General features: G+C 37.2%; 4 protein-coding genes and 1 long non-coding RNA gene across 5 annotated transcripts; 3 read left to right on the top strand and 2 right to left on the bottom strand.

Annotated features, from left to right (window-relative positions):
* LOC128867718 (zinc finger Ran-binding domain-containing protein 2) lies at window positions 1–2,179 on the top strand. The gene is made up of 3 exons (XM_054109168.1): window positions 1–317; window positions 447–682; window positions 831–2,179. Exons 1-3 carry the CDS (start codon window positions 256–258, stop codon window positions 1,628–1,630), a joined length of 1,098 nt encoding a protein of 365 aa, XP_053965143.1. The 5' UTR covers window positions 1–255; the 3' UTR covers window positions 1,631–2,179.
* Window positions 2,180–2,882: 703 nt separating this feature from the next.
* Window positions 2,883–4,010, bottom strand: LOC128867719 (uncharacterized). The gene is made up of 3 exons (XR_008455011.1): window positions 3,344–4,010; window positions 3,099–3,284; window positions 2,883–3,029 (listed from the first exon to the last, which is right to left on the bottom strand). It is a non-coding gene; the product is annotated as an uncharacterized LOC128867719 (long non-coding RNA).
* A 1,219-nt stretch (window positions 4,011–5,229) lies between these two features.
* On the top strand, window positions 5,230–7,059 carry LOC128865994 (cyclin-dependent kinase 9). The gene is made up of 4 exons (XM_054106443.1): window positions 5,230–5,593; window positions 5,653–5,737; window positions 5,818–6,075; window positions 6,137–7,059. The coding sequence occupies exons 1-4, from the start codon at window positions 5,397–5,399 to the stop codon at window positions 6,821–6,823; spliced, it is 1,227 nt and encodes a 408-aa protein (XP_053962418.1). The 5' UTR covers window positions 5,230–5,396; the 3' UTR covers window positions 6,824–7,059.
* Window positions 7,060–7,347: 288 nt separating this feature from the next.
* Window positions 7,348–8,470, bottom strand: LOC128865865 (28S ribosomal protein S15, mitochondrial). Its single transcript, XM_054106248.1, has 3 exons — window positions 8,159–8,470; window positions 7,964–8,097; window positions 7,348–7,898 (listed from the first exon to the last, which is right to left on the bottom strand). Exons 1-3 carry the CDS (start codon window positions 8,368–8,370, stop codon window positions 7,423–7,425), a joined length of 822 nt encoding a protein of 273 aa, XP_053962223.1. The 5' UTR covers window positions 8,371–8,470; the 3' UTR covers window positions 7,348–7,422.
* A 228-nt stretch (window positions 8,471–8,698) lies between these two features.
* Window positions 8,699–9,580, top strand: LOC128865866 (39S ribosomal protein L43, mitochondrial). Its single transcript, XM_054106249.1, has 3 exons — window positions 8,699–8,927; window positions 8,986–9,092; window positions 9,164–9,580. The coding sequence occupies exons 1-3, from the start codon at window positions 8,791–8,793 to the stop codon at window positions 9,499–9,501; spliced, it is 582 nt and encodes a 193-aa protein (XP_053962224.1). The 5' UTR covers window positions 8,699–8,790; the 3' UTR covers window positions 9,502–9,580.
* Window positions 9,581–9,833: the final 253 nt, after the last annotated feature.

Genomic DNA, 9,833 nt, shown 5'->3' with positions numbered 1-9,833 from the left:
GGAAAAAGAAGAAGAGTTCACGGAATAGGGAAACACGCGAAAAATCATAAGTAAAAAATCGATTGCAGAATTTTCCTAGCATTTTTCAACGATAAAGTAGCTTAACTCAAATAAAAAGTTAAAAAAGTGTAAGAAAATATAAATATTCCAAACATAATTGTAAAGAATTTAATTTGATGCTAACTACGCTGTAACATTTATCAGACGGCAAACATTTAGCCGAGCAAGGTAGAAAAACAGTGAAAAATATAAGAAATGTCATCGAGTACTGGTACCGGGACAGGAGCTGGCGTTGGTGCCGCTTTAGGTGATAGCGAGTGAGTTGCAGCTGACTGTCGACTGTCTGAGGAGGGTGGTCGAGTGTTGTTCGCAGCAAAAAAGCCAATTATTTATTTTATCAATCTTACTAAAATTTCTTTCGACGATTTCTGAAATTTGCATTACAGAAGCCGTCATGCGAGTTTTGGGCAACGCAGCCCCGAACGCTCATCTGGCGGTGGAGGTGGTGCGTCGAAGAAAAAATTGGGCACTGAAATCGGTAAGGCAGCTGCTGAAAAGTCGCGTGGTCTCTTCTCCGCTGAGGATTGGCAGTGTAGCAAATGCGCTAACGTAAACTGGGCACGTCGGCAGACTTGTAATATGTGTAACGCACCTAAATTTTGCGATATTGAGGAGCGAACCGGTAAGAGCGAAATGTCGAGTTTTTAACTTCTTTATTAATTTAACTGGTTCAAAAATGAACAGTAATAAGAATAAGTACATATATTTAAAACAAACGCACTTTAAACTATGAATATATAAAGATTTACTGTACTGTCTTACATCTACAGGTTACGGTGGTGGCTACAATGACCGAGGCGTAGTCGAGTATAAAGATCGTTCTGATTCAGACAGCGATTATGATGAATATGGACGGCGAAAAAAACGCAAGATGCAGGATAATGAAAAATCCAATGAAGATGGTAAAGAATATGATGATACCGACGAAGATGCACTTGAAGAGGAGGAAGATGAAGAAGATGATGGTGGCGATCTTTCGAAATACGATTTGTGGGGTGACGATGAAATAGCTCCTGTTACCCTTGTAACACCGGGAGGTGTTGAACAAAAACCGATAGCAAGCACAAAACCTTTAGAGGAACGAAAATCTCGTAGTCGTTCAAGGTCACGTTCTCATTCACTGTCACATTCTCGTAGCCGTTCACGCTCCCATTCACAATCTTCCACCTCTTCCAGCTCAAGTTCTTCTTCGTCATCGTACACTTCAAGTTCACGTTCGAGTTCTGCCGGATCGCGTTCAGGTAGCCGACTATCCAAATCACGTCAACGCAGTACATCCAAAGAGCTGAAGAACTCACGGTCAAATAGCCTTAAATCTGCACCATCCACACGTAAGCGTTCGCGCGAACGCTCCAAAACGCACTCACAAACATCTCGAACCTCATCACACAAGTCTGGAAAACCTGGAGGAAAAATATCTAAGTCGCGATCACGTACAAGATCATCCTCACGTTCGTCATCGACATCAGCAAAACGTAAGCGTCGTTCCTCCCAGTCACCAACTCGTTCTAGGCAGGGTCGCGGCCGCAATCGTACACGATCTCGTAGTACATCACGGCACCGTCGTTGAGATCCGAATAAAAAGAGAATAAAAAATATGGTTGACTTCTTTAACAACAAAAATCTGAATGCAATAGCATTTCAATACTACTAAATTTGCGTCTTCTACCTACTATGACTATATGCATGCCTCGTCAGGATAAGTCACAACCTTCGGATATTAAGAACTTATGCATACTGGAAAATGAATAGCAGTAATTTAAAAAAAAAAAAAATAAAACAATTTTGATTTTCACAATACAGATTAATTATACAGCACTTAAACACCACATATTTAAACACAATATATAATTTATCTAATATTTAAAAGTTATATACTATTCTTGCGCATACGCCAAACGACGTTTTATTCCTCTGCTTTTCATAACTTAAGTATAATTATAAACGCTGAATTGTAACTTACGAAAACTATATTAGTAATTTGATGGACGTAGTGAATTTCTTTCAGGCTTATTAGCATGTATGCAGCTGGAGTTATTTATGAGTTGTTATTTATGTAAAATGAATAGTTTTATAAACTTTCAAGTTTTGACATAATAAATAAAACAAATAAACACTTTTATGAATGTACTCAATTAAAATTGGTAACCATTTAATGATGAAAGTACACGAAAGGTTGTATTATACCAAAGTTATTTTCCACAAAAAAATTGATAGCATTTAATATTCAGTCTATATGAAAATGAAAATGTGCTTACCGATTCCTTAAACTGGTGGCCGCCGTAGCCCAATGCGTTGGTGCGTGACTACTATTCGGAATTCACAGAGAGAACGTAGGTTCAATTATCGGAGAAAGACCAAAATGAAGAAAAATATTTTTCTAATAGCAGTCGCCCCTCGGCAGGCAATGGCAAACCTCCGAGTGTATTTCTGCCATGAAAACGCTCCCCATAAAAAATATCTTTCGTTCGGAGTTGGCTTGAAACTGTAGGTCCCTCCATTTGTGGGACAACATCAAGTCGCACACCACAAATACGAGGAGGAGCTCGGCCAAACACCCAAAAAAGCGTGTACGCGCCAATTATATATATATATATATATATATTTCTTTAACTGAGATGTGCTTATGACTCAGTTTAAGTAATCGTTGCATCCGATTTGGACTTGAATTTTAAGGGGTCACAAATCGTCCTAGGTGTTAGAATTTGCACTTTCCACGACACACCGGTATCTAAGTATTGATTCCCTATAAGTTTGAGTAGGTGCGAGGCGTCAGCGAAAGCAAACATTTTTTCACTATCATCCGTAGGGTGTGTGAACCGGGGCTTATCTTTTAATAGTATAAGTTTTTGAATATTATGTCCATTAGATCATACCTACAGTCACGTTTAATTCCTCCCGCAACTTTCGGTTGGTAGATCTCATATCACATACCACGGCTACCACTGGAAAACTAGCGGATTTCAGTGCTGAAATAATTTTAAGCAAAATTGCTTCTGTCATTTGACAATCGTAGTCAAAAAGTATAGGCTGCTTACATGACTTTAGTAGCCTACATGCCAGTACTACTTGCACATAGTGCATCTCGTCGAATGCAAGAACTCATATTTTATCATAATTATAAAGATCAGACATGTGTTACATAGAATTGATTGATGCAGTCAGGAGGCTCTTTTGTTGTTGTTGTAGCAGCATGCCCGCACGTGACCAATTCACGTTTTGATCTATAATAAGTTTATAGTTATAACACTTCGTACATTAAAAAGGAAAAATTAAGGCATACCGGGGAGGGCCAATTTCAGAATTTGTCCTTCGGTGAATATTTTTTTTATATTGGCCATTATCGCATTCGTTTCATTCAACTTGTTGGTTAACTGCCGATATTCCGCCTTCAATTTCTGGAGTTCATTTTCTAGCTTAAATACTTTCTCCTCACTTAAAGATTCCAAAACTATAAAGCTTCAAGTTGATGGAAAATTAAAGTATCAAAAACCCACGATTTGCTTATGTACACTTACTCTGTTTGCGTTTGGCAGTCTTTAATCTGCGTTATAATTGCTTTTTTTTTCAAAGAAGGTGACGAGCATCGTTTAACGGTCGATATACATACCGTTTAAAATGGAGCCATACGAAGATGGGGGAATGGAATGGCTTTTGCCAGTAATCTAGTTTGATTACCTGTGAACACTACATCTTCACGGGGAAAGTGGTACAACAAATGAAGTCATGGCCTCTAAGTTGTGTTCGGCATAATGTGGACCACATTAATCGTTCTGATTCCTCCATTGAAACCTTGAAAAACGGCACCATTCCACCCTGTTGTTTCCTAAAACAAATTGCACGCTTTCTCATTTTATTATTTAATTTTGAAACATTTTTTGAATTGAAATAAATTACAAAATTTGAATGTTTCAAATACGTTGCGTCATTTCATTCTGTGCTGACAGTTACATGACACCGCGAAAGAAAAAAATACATCAGCTGATTTAATGATATCACCTTTAACACATTGACGCCACGTCGGCCATATATGTGTGACACTGTACTATGCGGTTTACGCCACGTCGGACACATATGTCCGACACGACTATTATTCTCTCTCGCCATGTTACACAGCAACGATTGACGATAAATATGATTTTATTGCAATAATAAAATATATGGCTTCCAATGAAATTTCTGTTATAGTGGCTTCGGCGCAGCTCAAAAAAAAATTTTCTTTTCGACATTCCGTAACACAAATATTATCAACCAATATAACGCGATCAAGTATTCTTGTTTACTCAGCATGTAATAAGCTTTGACTTGTTTCTGTTTGCAAAATACATTGTCGTCATATAACGTTGTTTGGTGTTTGTTTGCAAAAACAACATACTCCCAATTGTTTTGTTTTTGCAAAACGAAGTAGAGCTTGCCAATGTTTTTGTCGTGCATATATGTATGTCCGCCATGGCCCTGAGTTAAAAAAAGTCGGTAGGCGCCACGTCGAACATATGTGTGTGATATATTAATTAGTTAAAAACTGCCTGTTTCTAAGCAGAAAATATTACCAGCACTACCCTAAATTCCAATTTTGACGTCTCTGATGAGATTTAAACAAAAAATGCTGTGGCCCCAGAGCATCTTATTTGCTCAAAGTGCCTTGGCAGTCAATGTGTTAATAAATTCGCCTTGGTAGATAAATATTAAAACAATTTTAGAGCAACGTTCATAGAATAATTCTAAAAAAAACATTCCGTTTGAATGCCAAATACATGAAAATCTAAACCACAACTACAAGGGTACTGTGGTTATTTGCGACATTGCTATACGGCTGGTGAGCAGTTCGCTATTTGAGCACAAGTGTGCGACAACGAAGCGTATCTCTCGCGCATATTTTGTCTCATACGCTGCGATGATAATACGAGCCAAGGCATTTATGCCCTGGATGTAAATAATATAATATTGTTTTTTTTATAAGTTTTGGTTCATATTATTGGACATTATAATATATGGCTTACTACATATTTATTGAGCATTTCAAATAGAAGTAGCAGATTTACTATCATAATTTTTTCAATTCGATATGAATATTCGAAGCTTGCTCAATGTGTTTTTATTTGTATTTCCGTACTAAATTTCTTGTTGGGAAGCTTCATAAAAACAGATATGTTACACTACATAAATAAGCTGTCAAAAAGAAGCCAACTTCATTCAAGTAATCGTGATATTTCACAACAAAAATCTCCGAATAATAATAAAAAGTATTCTTTTGCTTATTTGGCACGTCTACAAAACAGAAATTAAGAAGGTGTTGTATTAAAACAATTGATTCCTTCCGAGTCGGGCTCTACAGTATGTCCTCACGTGGTCGCGATGATCATATTTCACACCCTCATTCGATCCAGTCTGCGTCAGGCGTCACATCTTCCAGTTCTTCGCGCACACTTTCGCTGGCTGAAAAACAAAAATACATCGAAGAATACGATTTTCCATACTGTGATGAGTCGTCCAAATATGAGAAGGTAGCAAAAATAGGCCAAGGAACATTCGGGTAACTACTGCGAAATCGGATTACAATGGCCTCTAAAAAATTATTGCTTTCATTTGCAGTGAAGTGTTTAAGGCGCGTGAAAAAAAGGGTAATAAGAAATTTGTCGCTATGAAGAAGGTGCTAATGGACAACGAAAAAGAAGGCGTAAGCAAAACACTTCCATTTTTTAAGCACAAATATTTTCAAAAACTATTCTTTGTACATACCTATGTTCTAAATTATAGTTTCCTATTACTGCGTTACGTGAAATTCGTATACTGCAACTATTAAAACATGAAAATGTGGTAAATCTTATAGAGATTTGTCGAACTAAAGCGACTGCCAGTAACGGTCACCGTTCAACATTTTATTTAGTCTTCGACTTTTGTGAACATGATTTGGCTGGGCTGTTGTCGAATATCAACGTAAAATTCAGTCTCGGCGAAATCAAGAAGGTTATGCAGCAGCTCCTTAATGGGCTTTATTATATACATAGCAATAAGGTAGTAATATTGAACTATGAAACAAAATATTATTTAATACAAACTTTTATTATACTCCCAGATTCTGCATCGTGACATGAAAGCTGCCAACGTACTTATTACGAAACACGGTGTGCTAAAACTAGCAGATTTTGGCTTAGCGCGTGCATTTAGTATACCAAAGAACGATTCCAAAAATCGTTATACAAATCGGGTTGTAACGTTGTGGTATCGACCACCTGAATTGTTGCTCGGTGATCGCAATTATGGCCCGCCCGTGGATATGTGGGGTGCGGGTTGTATTATGGCTGAAATGTGGACACGATCACCCATTATGCAGGGCAACACGGAACAACAACAATTAACATTCATCTCTCAACTATGCGGATCATTCACACCTGATGTATGGCCAGGCGTTGAGGAGTTGGAATTATACAAATCCGCTGAATTACCTAAAAATCAGAAACGGCGTGTGAAAGAGCGCTTGCGTCCCTATGTAAAAGACCCAAATGGCTGTGATTTATTGGATAAGTTGCTGACACTCGATCCAAAGAAACGCATCGATGCAGACACAGCGCTAAATCACGATTTCTTTTGGACTGATCCGATGCCCAGTGATTTGAGCAAAATGCTTTCACAACATTCTCAAAGTATGTTTGAATATTTGGCACAGCCGCGTCGGAGCAATCAAATGCGAAATTATCATCAACAAATGGCGACTATGAATCAAAAGCCGCAAGATAATAGCTTAATAGACAGGGTTTGGTAGTTCTTAAAATTTTTAGGATTTCCACCAATCCGAATTTCGCTAAATTTGCCGTTAGTTACGCGGCACTTTAGTGCTACTTGAGGAGTGCCGGACCGGCACTTCAACCATTTCACCTACACGGATAGTTATAGGATCATATACTAATATATTTAAATTTAAATAAAAGCTAGGAAGTGTATTTGAATTTAAGGCTGAAACCGCACGGTGTATGCGCAAATAAACTCGTTTTATATTTATATGAATTTCGATTTTTTCAAAGAAGTAAAGGCGACCGCCGTAGCTGAATGGGTTGGTGCGTAATTACAATTCGAAATTCAGAGAGAACTTAGGTTCGAAACAACAAAATGAAGAAAAAATTTTTTCTAATAGCGGTCAGCTTAGAACTGTAGGTCCCTCCATTTGTGGAAAAACATCCAGACGCACGCCACAAATTGGATGAGGAGCTCTGCCAAACACCCAGAAAGGGTGTACGCGCCAATTATATATATATATATATGTATATATTTACCAGTTATTGTAAAAAATGTTTTTTTTTTGGAATTTGATTTTCCCACCTATTTATTATTTTTAACGAAAGTAACAACAGTTTTTTCTTATAGTTACTCCGTGGCTTCTGCCTTTACCTCAATCTTTGATTTGAGAGCCTCTAGCTCTTTCTTGAAATCTTCTATTTGCTGCTCGGTTACTGTAACTGGTATATCTAAATCAATTTGCTCTTTGCGCACAAACTCCATTTTTTTAATAGTATCTTCCAAAAATGGTATTTTTTGTTCATCCAATAATTTACGATACTCAGCCAAGCGTTCATCTTTTATTTTTTCACAATGCGCATCGGTAAGCTTTTGCAACGATTCCTTTCTTGTAATCCAATGGAACTCTGTCGGCGGAGGTTTGTATACTAAATCAAGCTTCTCTAACATCCATTCGAATCGGCGGTAATCCCAGCGACGTAAATATTTTAAGAACTTTTTCCGCTTTTCAATAAGTTCTTTTAAAGCAACCTTCAGTTTCTTATTGCGAGGAAATTGTTCAAGCTCTTGTTGCATACTTCGAATTCTCACAGTCATCCGAGCCACTGCAAAGAATTGACGCAAATAAATACATAATTTGTGATGCCAAAACAATGATAAAATATTTTACATTTGGCTTCCATGGAGCCATAATCCAGTGGATGGCGTTGAACCTCTTTGATTAGCTGATTCCGTAAATAACGTGAAATGTCAGCACTTCGGTTATTGCCAAGTTGAAAGAGTGATTGTACTACTGGATCGGCGCTGCGAAATAGTATTAATATTTACTTATCATTCAACAGTTTAATTACAAACTTCAGCCTACCTTTGAAGTTCTCTGCTGTTTTTATATTCAAGTAAAAACTCTTTTTCATTTACCGGAGGTAATTTGCCTAAGTCTCCACTTTTCTCTGGGTTAGTAGATGGTATCTTCACAGGACGAACCCATTTGATTTTCAAATCCGACTTGAAGGCATAATCGCGCGTTAATTGTTGATGCACCACACAGGTTTTCCGAAGTATTCTTCCGAAATTCATCTTTTTTATGTGAGAAATTTGGGCAAAAATTGAATGCGAGGAACTGCCCCCCAATATATTTGTGACTTTTGTGTCAATTTGTAGGAAAAAGGTTATGTCACAACAGGGTTGCTATTTATAAGAAAACATAAAATTTACTTCTCAAAAAATTGCAATGAGTCGTAAATATAATATTTGTGATTATGTTTACATTTTTATAATTTTCTGAATGATCATAACAAAGTCCTGGTGTTAGAATGATTTAATTATTTCTGTGTTTAACGTACTATAACCTGGTAATCAATTTCACATTTCTACGCGCCACCCTTTGAACAGCTGATCCATAGTTATTTAACAACAAGAGGTTAGTTTTGTTATTTCTGTATTGAAATACCTATTTAACAATTTCATTCTTCAAAATTAAACCAGAAACCTGACAAAATGTCTAATAAGCATTTATTTCTCAAATCTGGATTTCCACGTGCGCCTCTTCAAAATGGTTTGGGCCGTTATATTTGCCAATTGCAGCGTGTTACGCTTAAGTTCTGCAAGAACCATGGCGCCAGTCGCGGCATGAGGTTTGGATACACAAACTTATTTAATCTTCTGATGAATTAAATATTTCTGTTTTAATAGAGGATTCATCGAAAATCACCTACTTGATTTTGCCAAAGAAAATCCCGGAGTAGTGGTTTATGTAAAACCGCGCCGCCATCGCGGACCTGTCATAGTTGGTGAATATTGTAAGAATGGAAAGCGTTATAGGGCTATTGCATATGTAAATCTAAGAGAGAAACTCTTTGCTTTATTTTAGTAAACGGGGATCGTGAATGGTTATCTTGTCAAAATGCCACTAAAGACGATATTTCGAAGTGGCTGCAGTTACTGAAAACACAAAATGGAAGTTCAAGCTCACTTCGTTTACGTAAAATGTGGCATACCGATATACCTTCAATACAGGGCCCTTGGACGCCTTTTACACTCCGTAATCCAGAAGATAATATGGAGACATTCCCCAATGAGGCTGCTTCACGTCCACTCGATTTGGAACAATCGGCTACAGAGAAACTTATTGAGTTGTTCAAACAACAACGACTCGCTGATGATAGCAAAGTTGCGGAGCAAGTTTTGGAAGAAAAACGTGCTGAATAAGTGTAATTAATAGTTTAGAGTACTCGTAAAAGCAAAAGATTTCAAAATACACATAATAAATTAGAAAAAAATAAATAAATGGAAGTGTTATTCATTTTTGGCTGGTAGATTGCCTATAATGAGAGAAGTTTTTCTATAACTTTGATGCTTAACTCAGTGCGGATCGAACCCAAAATCTACTGGCGGTATGCCAGACACACAAAAATAGCGGTTATGAAAAGGGTGCATAGTATTTTTTAAAGAAAATAACTTTCCAAGCTGAACGAAGTAATTTGAGATTGTACATACATATGTATGTGTAAGCGCAAAGCGCCTATGAAAATATCTTTAGT

Source organism: Anastrepha ludens, chromosome 6, assembly GCF_028408465.1.
Source record: "Anastrepha ludens isolate Willacy chromosome 6, idAnaLude1.1, whole genome shotgun sequence".
NCBI lineage: Eukaryota > Metazoa > Arthropoda > Insecta > Diptera > Tephritidae > Anastrepha > Anastrepha ludens.
This window is presented reverse-complemented; position numbering and strand designations above follow the sequence as displayed.